General features: G+C 34.6%; 2 protein-coding genes across 6 annotated transcripts in view; one reads left to right on the forward strand and one right to left on the reverse strand.

Annotated features, from left to right (window-relative positions):
- Positions 1-15,125, forward strand: part of LOC142227396 (maltase 2-like) — a 77,408-nt gene extending 62,283 nt beyond the window's left edge. Inside the window, exons 1-10 of one of the 3 annotated variants that reach the window (XM_075297933.1) lie at positions 5,054-5,235; positions 5,328-5,695; positions 5,751-6,088; positions 6,423-6,710; positions 6,778-7,164; positions 7,233-7,383; positions 9,017-9,212; positions 9,275-9,415; positions 14,740-14,859; positions 14,976-15,125. In XM_075297933.1, the coding sequence (XP_075154048.1) occupies positions 5,491-5,695; positions 5,751-6,088; positions 6,423-6,710; positions 6,778-7,164; positions 7,233-7,383; positions 9,017-9,212; positions 9,275-9,415; positions 14,740-14,859; positions 14,976-15,102 (1,953 nt within the window). In that variant the 5' untranslated portion in view covers positions 5,054-5,235; positions 5,328-5,490 and the 3' untranslated portion in view covers positions 15,103-15,125. Of the gene's footprint in view, positions 1-5,053; positions 5,696-5,750; positions 6,089-6,422; positions 6,711-6,777; positions 7,165-7,232; positions 7,384-9,016; positions 9,213-9,274; positions 9,416-9,557; positions 9,837-14,739; positions 14,860-14,975 lie in introns of those variants that run through there. The other 2 variants (XM_075297934.1, XM_075297935.1) reach the window with 2 other exon arrangements.
- The window catches only part of Pde1c (Phosphodiesterase 1c), a 143,751-nt gene that overhangs the window by 101,623 nt on the left and 26,940 nt on the right, over positions 1-15,188 (reverse strand). The gene's annotated exons all lie outside the window — the stretch shown is intronic.

A 15,188-nucleotide genomic window follows, 5' to 3' on the forward strand; every position in this document is an offset into this window, starting at 1 on the left:
CACTAGCCTTTGACTCAAATATGAAGGATGTCCTGAGTGTATAATCTTGTGTAAAAATATCAGAGTTCTAATAGACATTAGTTTCTCCAACGATACCCCAAACAATGCATCCCTATATTCAGAAACCGAGTCATAGCGTCGCAAACCATAAACATATCGTGTGATGTTATTAAAAAGCCTATTCAATTTAGACTTACTATTAGCATCGCAATTCGAGAACAGTTCACATCCATAAAGCAGCCCCGGGATAATATATGATTTGACAAGAAGAGACCGAATATCCAAAGGGGTAAAGGATTGCGTAGCCCATAACGATCGCAGTTTCTGATAAGTTTGGCCAACAACGGCGTTTATATGGTTAGACCATGTAAGCTTGTCATTGAAAATCATACCGAGATTTCTAGCTTGTGCCACAAGATCTATGGGCTGATCATTTATTTTAATGACCACATTTGACGTATCCCTATTAGCCCTCTTCCTGATTCTAAGGAACTTTGTTTTGTTTGGATTTAAGCAGAGACCATTGGCCATGGCCCAAGTCCAAACGTTAGCCAAATCATCATTTACCATGACAATAGTCTCCTCAACATTTCCCGCATTGTAGCCAATATAGAGCTGGACATCGTCCGCATACATGTGTATCTGACAGTGTCTAATATTCAGTGGGAGATCGTTTGTATACATAGTGAACAGCAGCGGTCCTAGTATTGATCCCTGTGGAACCCCCCGTGAAATAGGCCGAGGGGAAGACACTTCATTATTAGTGTAGACACTTTGTGTCCTGAATGAAACATAGCTGTGAATAAGACGTGCAGCAGAGGACGAAAACTTAAAGTAATGCCGTAACTTCGAACAGAGGACAGAATGATGAACTGTATCGAAAGCTTTCGAGTGATCCAGTAGAACTAAAAGAGTTTCCAAATTATTGTCCAAATTACTTCTGATATCCTCCGTTACATTTACTAGTGCAGTCGTACAACTGTGTTTTGGACGAAATCCTGACTGCACATCGGTCAATAGAGCGTTGTCCTGCAAGTGGGTGGTAATTTGCCTGTGCAAAATCTTCTCAAGAACTTTGGCAAGAAATCCAAGAATCGTAATAGGACGATATTCACCATGAGACTTAGGAATGGGTATAACCTTAGAATGTTTCCAAGATTCAGGATATGAACTCTCCGTAATTATCCTATTATATATGGATGTGATGAATGGTAACAAAAAAGGGAATAGCAAACGCATGAATCTGGGGTCAATATTATCAGTCGCAACAGCATTAGATCTGACAAGTCTAGCACACTCGAGAACTTCCCTCTGGTCAACGCATGAAAACTCAAATTCACTATCCTGTAGGTCAGCTCTGTCCACATTAAAATGATAAAAATTTGTGTTAAGTGGAACCACTGGAGCATTAGTAAATTTTGAGTTTAGTTCCTCAGCATCAACATCAATAAATCGATTATCTGACTTCTTTCCAATACCGATATCACGTATAGTTTTCCATGTCCGTTTGGAATCCAGAGCGTTACCAAAACGATGTCGGTAATATTCAATCTTTGCTTCCCTAATCATGTCATTTACTTGTTTCCTACTCGATCGAAAATCTTGCCTGAGAGCAAAAGTTCTGTATCGTTTCCATCTATTATAAGCTGTGTCTCTAGCTTTAATAGCCTCCTTAATACCATTATTGAACCATGGCTTAGATTTGATTGTCCTCATTGGGACAATCAAATTCTGAAGACTGAGAATGTTACCCTGAAAAAATTCAACTTGTTCCTGAATAGACTCGAAATTATAAATTGCCTCCCACTCTATTTGTCGCATCTCATACTCTAGAAGTTCATGGTCTACATTTCGAAAATCCCTATACATATAAATCCGATCTGTCCTTTGAGAGTGAAATTCATAACATAAGAATATAAGATCATGTCTAGAAAAACACGGGGCAGATATTTGATCGTAAAGTCTTATCTTCTGAGAATTGGTAACGAAAAAGAGATCAAGAAGTGTGCTTGTCGTGTTGGAAAAATGTGTTGGTAGTGAACTATTTGCGCAGAAGAGACCAAGAGAGTACATCTGAGAAGTAAATGAGGGATCAACTAATATATTGCAGTTGAAATCTCCACAAATAATGACGTCTGTATAGGGTATGAGTAGATCCTCAAGAGTGTGGAGAAAATTTGTCATGTCAATACTATTATTGGGTCTGTATACGCAACCAATTAACAATTTGCTTTCCATTGACGTGATGTTAATAAATACCGATTCAATAACATCGTTGTTAGTTGACTGATAACATAGACTCGACCTAAGAGTGTCCCTAATATAAATCGCTGTCCCACCACCACGACGTTTCCTATCAGCTCTATAAACATTAAAACCTTGAAGTTTCACAAATTCATCGGGAAGTAAGTCATCATACCATGTCTCCGAAACACAAACGACGTCGATATCAGAATTCTCGAACGTAAACCTTAGCTCATCTAGCTTGTTATTCAGACTTTGAGCATTTATATGACAAACTCTGAGTCCCTCCCGTTGACGTGCTAGTATTTTGACCATGTTCGCTGTCACATCTCTGGAGGATATATCACTAGCTCTCATCATGGTTCAAATATGCAATAAATTCTACCAGCGGCGCAGAAATGAGATATAAAAGGAAAGTGAAGTTATGAATAGACACAAAGTTATTGATGTTACTAATATTAAAATAATAAAAATTAAATAACTTAAATATAAAAGTTAGAATTTGTGTAAAATATAAATACAAATTAAGTAAGCTAAATATTAAAGTTACAATTTGTGTGAAGTATAGTGTATTATTTACTATTGGCTTCTGGTAGTGTACGAAATCCTTCGAGAATGTTAACATCTTCTATACAAATTGGGTCATCATCCATTTTATGTTTAATATAGACAAGGCCTTTAAAAGTGAAAGCAGAGTGAATTACTTTTTTCTTCTTCAATCCAATAGCACATTGGAAGATGTTATAATTAGAATTGGAAAGGTTTTCATTAATATAAAACTGTCTATCAGAATCGAATCCAAGATATTTCCAATTAAAATGTTGATTGAAATTAAACATTTTTTCAATAATAAATTAATTGACACAATAAACTTTTAAATCAAGATAGAAACATTAAGTTAAATACATGGTACAATAATTCCCAGGTAGTTGCAGTATTAAAAAAAAAAACAAAAACAAAAACAACAGACATGTTTTTGACAATAATAACCTGTGGCATGTAAAATGTAACCAATAGAATCTACGTAACCAATAGTAACCTATGTAACCAATACTTACCTATGTAACCAATAGTTACCATACATATTTTTGACAATAGTAACCTCAACAACGCAGAGAAGGAATATGATCACCTCAAACATGTTTCAAGAGCAAAATGTTATTTTTGTATGGTGACCATGTAACATGTTTGTCACTAAAATGTTATTTTCTCGTCAAATATAACCTGCTTGCCGAAATCAGATACATGATATGCGAGAAAATAACATGGTTGCAAAACCATGTTACATGGTCACCACCCAAAAATAACATTTTGCTCTTAAAACATGTTTGAGGTGATCATATTCCTTCTCTGGGTGCTGTGGAATGTAAAATGTAACCAATAGTAACAAGACATGTTTTAGACAGTTGGATGTACTCAGCTGTGAACAGCTGACTGTGACGTAGTACCTTTAGTAGTTTTATCATGGTTAAATGAGCCAATGATTGAAAATTTTAAAATTTTTTTATTAAAAAAAAATAATAATTGATAAATTAACTAAGTCAATTAATAAAAGTGACGGAATTTTTTTATTTATAATTAAGAATTTATTTCAAACAATCAATTTTTTAATCAAACTAAATTTGCTAATGAGATCAATTAACTTTTTTAATCAAGTATATTTTAATGTCCAATTAAAACTGTGATTGATGTTATAATTTTCGTGATTGAAGACATTTCAATTAAAAAACGAATCCATGACAAAGCCGCCATGGTAGCCCCACGGTATTTTCAACCAAACATATTTCAATAATCGAATTATCACCTGAACCAGTCTTTTTTATCGTTACATTTGGGTAGGCCTGTTTCACTTGCAAGTCAGATACACTTAGTAACCTGTCTTTTCAGTGTATATACAGCCAGAAAAAAGGGGCTCTATTGCCAACTAAACTTTATTTTAGTTCATGAAGATTAGTTGATTTTAGTTAAATTTTGCACAATATGAGTAGATGTTCCTTATTTGAATATTTTTTGCTAACTTTAATGACGTGAACTAAAAATAAGAAAAAAGTTGTATACAAATATAGTTCACAATTTTACTAAAAATTAAATAGTTCATATTTTCCTAAAATGGCAGAAGTTTGCTAAAATTGAGTTCATAAGTCTCTCAAATGAATAAATTTTACTAAAATTGGAACTGTCTTGAACTTAGTACAACGCTAAAGACATTTTAACAATTTTTAAATCCAATTTTTTCTTTCAACATATGAAATTTTCTTAAATTACAGAAAACAATTAATTATTTATAATAATTTTTCTTCAATTTGACAAAAAGTATTAACTTATTTGTAACATGTTGTAATTAGAAAACTATTTTAGTTAAAATTTTCTAAAATAAACCTACATTTTCTTCCACGGTGGGTTCACTTTTTTTTGGTTGTACGGCAAATACAAACCCATTTTATTCGGTTAATATTTCACATAGTGGTGGTTGGGCATTAAATATAAATTTGGATCACCGTGTAGATGTAATAAAATCGTTTATATCGTTAATATCAGTGTATATAGGTGTAAAGCAAATGAGGCAGATGTGTTATCATCCTCTACAACCTAAATACAGAACCGTTTAATTTCAAATTTTCCAAATAGCGATCTGAATACAGTGAACTATACTTCCGATGGCTTTAAAATAACTTCGAATCACCCTGCAAATGTATGTTAATTTCATTCATAATTTTGTTTTCATTTCTCACATGTACTTGGCCAAGTGACAAACATTGCACCCCGCGTTTTTTGAATGAGAAATACAGGCCCTCACCACTTTGAGTAGTGTTCAGTGTAGCTCTTTGGTCGTCGCGTGTGGTCAAAAGCAAATTCACTCGCTCACAATCTCTAGCATCTACGGCAACAATTAAAATCGATTAATTAAACAAATTTTAGCGATAAAGAGTTTTTAAAGGCATTGTTAGATCCCTAATGGAAATAGCCACGGAAAAGTATTTCGAAAAACATGTAATTAGCGACAAAACAAATCTCAACTGTTGACAAATTATTACAATGGCATTAGTTTCTGATATTTAAGCATCGTTGAAATTTGTTTAAAGGTTCAGTTAGTCCATACTCATCGAATGAAGTGAAATATAGTATTCGCAAAAATATATAAATAAATAAAATAAAAAAGTAAAGACAATCTACAACAACAAAAGTAGCAGAAGAGCAACACATTTCTTTTTCGGGGAGATAAACGAATGAGTGCAATTATTTGAAATGTTTTCATTTAAATATCTCTCATTTTTACTCGCCATCTTAGTCGCACAGCAGCCGCTGATGGGAAAAGCAGACAACGGCGAGGGAGAAGACGAAATGAATTCGACTGTCATAGATAATGAGTGGTGGAAGACTGCCGTATTCTATCAAATCTATCCAAGATCATTTATGGATAGTAATGATGATGGCATTGGAGATTTACGAGGTATAACCCATTTCCTTGTAGATTTTTAACTCTAAATTTGAGTTTTTTCCTAAAGGTGTTTTATCAAAGCTTAGTTATTTGGCTGATACTGGCATTACCGCCACCTGGCTGAGTCCCATATTTCAATCACCTATGGTAGACATTGGTTATGATATTTCCGATTTTAAAGCCATTCACCAGGAATATGGAACCATGGAAGATTTCGAAGCATTGATAGCCGAAGCTAATCGTTTGGATGTTAAAATAATTTTGGATTTTGTTCCCAATCATTCATCGGATCAGTGTGAATGGTTTAAAAAATCTGCAGCCAGAGAAGAAGGCTTTGAGGACTTTTATATATGGGCTGATGGTAAAATCAATGAGGCTGGGGAAATAGAACCTCCAAATAATTGGGTGAGTTTTGGATTTTTTTTTAAGTTTTGACAATATAACGAAGGTATGTCAATACTTAGTGAAATGATCTTACGTTTCCTTTGAAGATCATAATGGACTACCGCCACAGAACTAATCGATAAATTCGTTCTTAGAGAAACATTTCAATAGTGCTACTTCTGATGCAAAGTTTCCACAGTAATGAAAAATTGTTTCCCAAAATATTTTTTGGATTATACTAGCACTCGTTAGGGGTGTTGCATTTTTGTTGATTTTTACATTAAATCGGTGTAGACGGATCGCATATGACCTTTGTTGCTACTTTTAAATTTGTTTATTGGTATGTTGAATTTAGCAATCCGTATTTTATGGTTCTGCCTGGACATGGCATCCGGACCGAGAACAATACTACTATCATCAATTTACTCCAGAACAACCAGATTTAAATTATCGCAATACCAAAGTAGTCGATGCAATGGATGATGTCATAACCTTCTGGCTGGATAAGGGAGTAAGTGGCTTTCGTGTAGATGCCGTTAACCATCTCTTCGAAGATCCAGAGTTAAGAGATGAACCGCCAAGTGGCAAAACTCAAGACAAGCTATCACATCTTTATACAAATCATATATATACCAAGGATTTGGTAAGATGGTATCTTTTTAGCTCTTCCATGATATATTTTTTACATCAAATAGTTATACTGATTGTAGCCTGAAGTATATGAGATGCTCTACCATTGGCGTAAGCTTCTAGAAGATTACACGCAAAAACATGGCGGTCGAGCTCGTATAATGATGACTGAGGCTTATGCTGATTTGAAATTTCTTATGGATTATTATGAAAATGATGAGGGATTGAAAGGACCTCATTTCCCTTTCAATTTCTTTTTACTCACCGACATCAATAAGCAATCTGATGCCAGAGATTATGTCTTCAACATACAAAAATGGCTGACCTATATGCCACGTAATCATACAGCCAATTGGGTTATGGGCAATCATGATAATCCTCGTATAGCATCAAGGCTTGGACGGAATAGTGTGGATGCTATGAATATGTTGGTTATGACATTGCCGGGAGTTGCAGTTACCTATAATGTAAGTGAGGAGCTTTTACAATCACTAGAAAGTTATGATAATTTTTCCTTGTTTGGTTTTCATAATAGGGCGAAGAAATTGGTATGGAAGATTTTCGTGACATTAGTTGGGAGGATACCGTTGATCCACCAGCCCGAAATGTTGGTCCGGACCATTATAAAGACGTTTCGAGAGATCCCGAACGCACACCATTTCAATGGAGTGGAGAAAAAAATGCAGGTTGGTTGTAGATAGAGGCCACAAAATTTGCATGTATTGAATCATTCCGTCTTTAAGCCTAATATATTCATAAGTTTAGATAATATATTCATTAGGTTTGATATCGATGAAATTCTTCATATTATACCCATATAGACCGATATGTCAATTTTCTTTATTATCCGACTTGAAAGAAATTTGGAATCTACTGTTCTTTTAAACACTCTAAGTGATACGCTCAGAATCACCTTCGGAGTCAATCTAGCTCTTGGATTCCACCGATCGTCTGTTCATCTGCTTACAGTTCACAAGATATTTGCAATGCATAACTGATAAATTCAATACCCATTGTGCGGATATCCTCTGTGATACCTCTTACATCTGACAAATATCACCCATACCGTCATTGAATATGTATCGTCCGATTTTCACATATTTGGGCATAAAATTATCATTAATTAACCAGTTTCTTCTTTTTTAAAATGTTCTGTCCAACTTCAGATTTTTCTTACTTGTGTTAAAATAGCTTCAATATAAGTACGGGCTTTTAGGGCATTTATAAGAAGATTTGGGTGAGATGAGAATCTGTTTGGACAAGCTGATCTGACCTTTTAAGTTCCTAAAAGTATACTCTAAAAGCTTTTTATAGCGAATGTTATTTTGTTACAGCTCTTGTATAAACCTATCTTCCAGTTTGTTTTCTTAGACAGAGAGTAGAGGAACCGTGGCTTTAGATATGCATAATGTGTATTTTAAACTTTATAGTCTGATCTTTAAAATCTAAATGATTTTCCACATCAGAGATACCTTGAGGTAATATTTGGAACGAATACTGAATGTCATTTATTTAAGTCCCAACGCGTCTAGACTCTGACAAATAATCACTCTCAGTTGTGCTAACTAACTTTCTGAAAATATCAGCCTTATAAATCTATTCCATAAGTGGTGTAGAGCACATGTAGAGCACATCGTTCGGGCACGTCTTTTGAAAAAGGAAGTAGTACAGGAATGTACTTATGTGAGAAATTTTTAATTAACCTTCTGACACGTTCGTGTCAAGTGGAATACCGTTCAACTTACTGCATTGAGGCAATCCCCACCTCAACGTTGTAGATCAGTTGAGTGAACAGTTAAGTAAGGAGGGCCCATGTCCCAATGCATGAAACGAAGCTTTACAACATGGAGTATAAATGTCAAGCGGACTACATTGAGTCCATTCACCGCCTCTAAAGCTGAGTACTATGTTCAATTTTCAAGCTGAAAACCCGCTTATTTTCACGGTTACTTTTTTAATTAAATTAAATTATAAATACAAAATGGTTCACAATCAATTCCTTAGATCTTTTCCATTCATTATTTCGCAAGACTTTTTATAAATATAATCGTCTTCATATAGATTTTTGTACTTTTAATTTAGTGTTTTGGTGAAAAATACGAACATACTCACCTTAACACTGGAATGACAAGATTAAAACATTTCTTTGTCTCGAACAAAACAGTAAACATTTCGCAAATGATTGTGATATTAGATTTAGAAAAAATTCTAATTTGGCAAATCACATTCGTCTCTCGTCCAAACCGTATAAGAATTTTGGCAAAAGATAAATTCTAATTGATTATGAAATCAAAATTGTTCTCAAAAACCCTTTCCTAGGATTTTCCAATGCCGAGAAGACGTGGCTTCCTGTACATCCAAATTATATGGACCTCAATTTAGAGCAGCAAATGTCCATGGAAAAAAGTCACTATACTGTATATAAAGATTTGGTAAAATTGAGAAAACAGACGGTTGTGAAAGAAGGACGTACCACATTAGAAGTAGTTTCGCGTCATGTATTCGCTGTTATCAGGTAGGTCATTTCGAAATATCCTTTGAAGCCATTGCCAATGCCAATCCAATTCCATACTACAGACATCTCAAAGGGCATCCCTCCGTTATGACAATCATCAATACCAGTGGTGAGGAACAAATGGTAAATTTACAAGAGGTATTGGATGATAATCAACCATTGACTGTTCTGGTGTCTGGCGTTAATTCCATCTATGACAAAGGGTAAATATACAATGGTCCACAATCAATTGGGCATAATTGCGAAACATTCAAAACGAATTGAATTATTGATTGGCAAATATTATGTTTTTGCTGCATGCACTCCTTGCCTTCTTTCTTCTGTTTTTTTTTTGTCTTCCTTTAGGGCTTTAATTCCACACGCATATCTTATAAATTTCCTATTGGCACCACGGGAAGCTGTTGTTTGCATGATTGAATAATCGCTTACCATTGCTTGCTGGTTTATTTATTTCCTCGCAAATATGAATCGAGTCCAGGCAACCATATTTTCGGTATACTTTTCTTTTATACGAGCATAAATTAACATTCGTATCCGGTTCATGGCGAGAGAGTAAGAGTGCACACACACACAGTAACGTATAACTGATATTTGTAATAAAAAGTAATTTTCGCTCAAAGTGGATTCCGTTTTGTGTTTATTTTTTGTTTTTGTTAGTTAGAGGTTGCTGGTGGTTTACTAGGAACTAATTACTTAGGAGCTTAAAGCTCACAAGTAAGGTTCCAGCAGAGGGAAAAGATAAAGGGTAATGACTGTGGTAGTGCAGAGAAAAAAACTATTAATGGAATTTCCCAAGGGATTTTGTGCATATTTAATATTAGAAATGTGTAAATGGTAGGGATTATGGACACGCAATACTCGACAAAAGAGACAATGAAATGGGACACACACACATACACAAATGATAAGCAATCGTAACATGAGGCTATCAACTTGAACGTTGGACGGATACTTATCGGCCATAAAGACATACATTATTAATAATGTCTACTATTATGTACTTTGACGCTCCATTACTGCACAAGTTTCGCTGTTCATTACGTATTCAGAGTTCCATATGGTCTACCACTAATTAATTGTCCTATTCCTATAACCAGGCTAAATTCACCGCACTGAGGTTTACCGCGGTTTGCAGTTCATTGGAGGAGTAAGTGTAAGAAAGTAAATATTGTAATTTTTACCAATTTCATTTAATACGGGTTGAGAAGAATCCCTTTTGAGATAATAGAGAATGGATTTTGAGGGGGGACATTTGTAGTTTACACGGAAAAGCGTAATAATTGACTATGTTTTAAACCACTGTGCGGCGAGTTATAATAATTTCAATCTGCATGATAATGTCCGTGCCCATATTTTATACCCCACATTTCAAATATGTGTTTTTTTAGACAATACACGGGCTAATTATAGAATATAACGGTTCATTTTTCAATGTTGTTTCTACCCTATGGACCAGTCCGAGTTCTGGTCAAAACGAATGGAAGGGACCGGTCATTTTAACATGGGGTTGTCATTGAAGGGGTAAATTTACACTTTAGGACACGACTTGGACTCGTTCCAAAAGACATGTCCTGGCACAGTTTAGTGAACCAGTATTGGGCAACCTCTAAACAACGTATTAGAGGTGTGCACGTGAGTAATATTTTGTTCACGCTCACGCACACTCACGATTGAGAAATCTTTTTCACGCACACTCACGTACGATATTTTTTGGTAGGACTCACGCTCTCACACGCTCACGAAAAGAAAATTTGTACTCACGCACGAAAATTTTTTAAATGTCGTGACTCACGAATAATTTTATGAGTAATTTACCTATAGAACCTGACTGAAAACATGAGTGTGAATAAAATCGAGAGCATTACAAAACTCTTAACACTTAGGATGTCACTAAAATTATAAGCGAATTCTACTCGTAAGCATTTTATGTTCGTAAGAGGGATTGTTTTCGTGAGCGTGTTTTTCTGAAATTCGAGTGTGCGTGAGACTCACGAAGATATTATTTTCGTGACTCACGATCACGCACGACATTTGGTTGGTTAATCACGCTCACGCACACTCACGCCGTTGCCGTCACGCATGAGTCGTGAGTCACGAAAATTTTCGAGAGTAACGACAATTTCGTGTCACGTGCACACCTCTAGAACGTATTCCATTTTGAGCATCTGAATGGAAGGAAAAGCTTGTGCAATATTTTTAATAATAGATTATTCTAATAATTGTATTTCAGTAAATGTGTAAATCCTACAATCCTACAGCATTGGAAAAACTGGAGCAATGTAACAAGTCCTATGACTGCTCAATTTGCACCAATTTCCCGTAGAACAAAGCCAAGATTTTATTTTAGATGTCATAATTTGTATATAATTTGCCGAATATATTCAATCTGGAGCTATATTTAACCCATTAAGAGATAAGGGAGTATAGTTTACATCGACCCATTTAGAATATATATCGGTCCTCGATTTTTCTTCTTGATGGCTAGCATGGCGGGCATGCTAACCATTGCATCACGGTGGCTCCAAACCATAAGGAGACAAGGGGTGATATAGGTAAATTATTGTATTGTTTATGTTGAATAACATTTCAATGTATTCCTTGTATACACCGATATTCCTTAGTGGAATTTGGAACTTATTATTCACATATTTTACCTACTTTTCTATGTTTTAGTCCGGAAAGGTTTGCGGCTACTAGTTGTAGTTTTTAAATGCCTCACGTTTTAGCCCTTCCATAGTGTGTAAACACTTGTTAACCTGATTTCTTATGGGAGGATTAAAATACGCGTGTCTTCAAATTAAAAAAAAATGTAGCCATTGATCCATCTTTTTTTAAACTCACCACTAGGAATTTAAGTTGCTTTGAAACTTCTACCCGTGTTCGGATATCCAAAATAATATCCTTTCCAATATTAAAAAAAAATCAATAATCGCGAAAATTTGTGTGAAATTTTGAATTCCACTATGTGAACTTGTCAGCGGCAATCATCTGGGTGTCCGAAGTCACCAAAAAATTCACGAGAGTGGAAATCGAAAGACTTTTTTTAGTCCAATATTTTTGTTTTTAATGAAAAACAAATGCAATATTTATATCAAAACTGGCGGAAGAAAGAACCCAGCAAAAAAATTGGAAGCTGTTCCACAAACATTTCTTTTAAAGCCCATCCCAGAATCCCCCATCGAGTTTTTTCAACTTCCGATGCAGTTCTTTTGGACAAGTCCACAAACATTTCTTCTAAAGCGCATCTTGGGATCCCCAATGATTTTTTTCTACTTCCGATGCAGTCCTTGTGGACAAGTATTACAAAGAACGCAATCAGGCTATTTTAAGTGCAAATTTTGGACAATTAAATTTTACAAAAAAATAGAAAACTAATAAAAAAAAATAGAAAATTAATAAAAAAGTAAAAAAAATAAATTTCATCCCCGCTGGGATTTGAACCTGTGCCGTTTGACTTTTTCGCTTCCATGGAAGTACTGTTGAGAAGGTTTTGCAAATTACGAGAATTTTTAATTTTTTTGTTGATTTTTAATGGAAAAAATATATTTATACGAAAATATATGCCGAAAATAAAAAATAAAAACGATGCATGACATAAAAAATAATTTTTAGAAAAATATTTGATAAAAAAATTGCCGCTGGTGAGATTTGAACCTGGGTTTCTTATTTTTTCGTTCATACTAATAAAGAACATCTCGAGAAGCAATTAGAATGTTATTCCTTGGTGCGTATTACGATCATATCACAAACATTTGGATTGACCTTTCGACGCTTTATGTTCAATGGCGTTTGTGGCTGAGTGTGTTAAGGCGTTCTGTTATGGTGCCAGCAAACCCGGGTTCAACCCCTGGTCGGAGCGAAAAAGTTTTTCAAATTGTAAAAATTAGATAATAGGAAAATAAATGTGTAATAAAACATATGGATGAAAAAAAAGTGAAATTGGTTGAAAAAAATTGTTTTTTTTCGCTTTTTAAATTTCTTCATTCAAATTAACTTCCAGGGCACAACTTCTAAAGCAATGCAAAGGATCCAAAAAGGGAGTACTTCCGTCCTATGACAAGCCCATGTAAAATTCATTGGAGATGATCCAAGTTTGCACTACACAGATTGGGGATCCAAACTACTTTTTTGGAAGCTCTTTTTTTTGCTGGGAAGGGATAACATTTCGTCACGGACAATTTTTTCGCCCAACATTGGTTAGGCAGACATATTTACTGTTTTTCCTTAATTTTTGTTTTTGTTAATATTTCGAATACTGTTTCTCGACATTCGGAGCAAACCGAAAACTATTATAACTGTCTATGAAAACCAAACTCGTCATCAATTTTACATTCATGTATGAATTACCACCTTCGGTTTGTCTCACCATTATATATGAAATAAAGTTTTTTATTGTACAATCAAAAGCATTAAAAAAAAAAAAAAAAACAAGTTACTTAATACAATTAAGGTTATTAAATTGGCCTAACTATGCCATTGTTTCTCTTAACACCTTTAAGTTTTAATCCTATTAATTATGAAACAAATATTACTGCTTTTCTAGGAAATCGTTGAAGCAAGCTTATATGGTAATAAAAAGAAAACATCGAGAACAACACCAACACTAATGACAGAGAGAAATCGTGCGATAATATCACCTCCATGGTTGCAATTTTTTTTTCATAATTACCCGCACTGAAAGACAAAAATAAACGTAGGATTATACAGTGATTGCATGAGCATTTCGAATTCGTCATAAATTTAACTCTACCCCCAACTGGGGGTGTTCGTTTTCGCACTCAATTTAACTAAAAGTAATTAAGAGAGGAAAGTTTTTAAGTGTTCTATTTTTTGTCAATTATTTGTGGCGTAACCATGGAGGCCAGAAGAGATTCATAGTGAAATCACAAGTTGAAGTGGCAGAGAGTGGTGGATCTAATGTGCTCATTTGAATGTAATTACCTGAGGTCTTGTCGAACAAATCAAGCAAATCGTACTCCTGACACACTTTTAAATTTAATGGAGGGATGACTTAGAGGGTCTATAATCTTCTTGAATTCGCGGAAAGTGAGTAATTTACATTTCAAAACTTCATTTTACAATGGGAAAAATGACATCTGCTGTCTGTCAGTGTCTGCCACCTATTAAAGTTTCTAATTCTCGAGAATATTTTTTAATTTATTTATGACAACAACACTCGCTTCTCCTCGCTCTACCTCGCTTCGTCCATGTTGGTTTGTGTGTTTATAGCTAATTAAAAGCTAAGTTGGCTTTAGAGTTTCCTTGGGGCATAATTATCTGTGTGTTTATTTGTGATGATGATAATAGGATAGTCGCTATAGATATTGACGTTAATCCACAATCATCCTCTATGATATCCATCGTGGCGTATGAGCGATACATGTTTAATTATAATCAAATCACTTATCCATCACACTGTACTGCATAGAAAATTTTTGTGTGTTTGAAAAACGGAATATCATTAATATTATCGTATTTTGGTCTCTTTTTTTTACAACAATAACTATCAAATCTTTTCTGTATTTAGATCCAAAGCTCCTTTCCTCAATACTACCGTCAAGGCACCACAAGTTGCCACAGAAGTTGCCATGCTAAAATTAATGGCTCACCAGGGTATTGTGTGTCAAGTGCCAATTGGAATGTCAGCGTAAGTATGAGAACAACCAAAACAAGTCCACATTTTAACTTTGCACTATGATGAAACTTTGCTTAAAAAAAAACATTTACGTTTTGTTCTTATGCATCGTGTTGGTTTCTTTGCAGTCAACGTAGGGCTCTGGTACGGAATGTGGTAAAAGCTGCCAATGTTATTTTGGTTGGTTTATTATTCTACAATTTATGGAATAATAAGTGGACAAAGTTGAATTTTAATAAAGAAGCTAAATTTTAATTATTATTAGAGTGAAAAGTAAAGTTTAGTGGTTTTAATTTTTGGGTGGGGATAGTTTTATGAACCTTCAAAAATGAGAATGTCAA

Source organism: Haematobia irritans, chromosome 2, assembly GCF_050003625.1.
Source record: "Haematobia irritans isolate KBUSLIRL chromosome 2, ASM5000362v1, whole genome shotgun sequence".
Taxonomy (NCBI): domain Eukaryota; kingdom Metazoa; phylum Arthropoda; class Insecta; order Diptera; family Muscidae; genus Haematobia; species Haematobia irritans.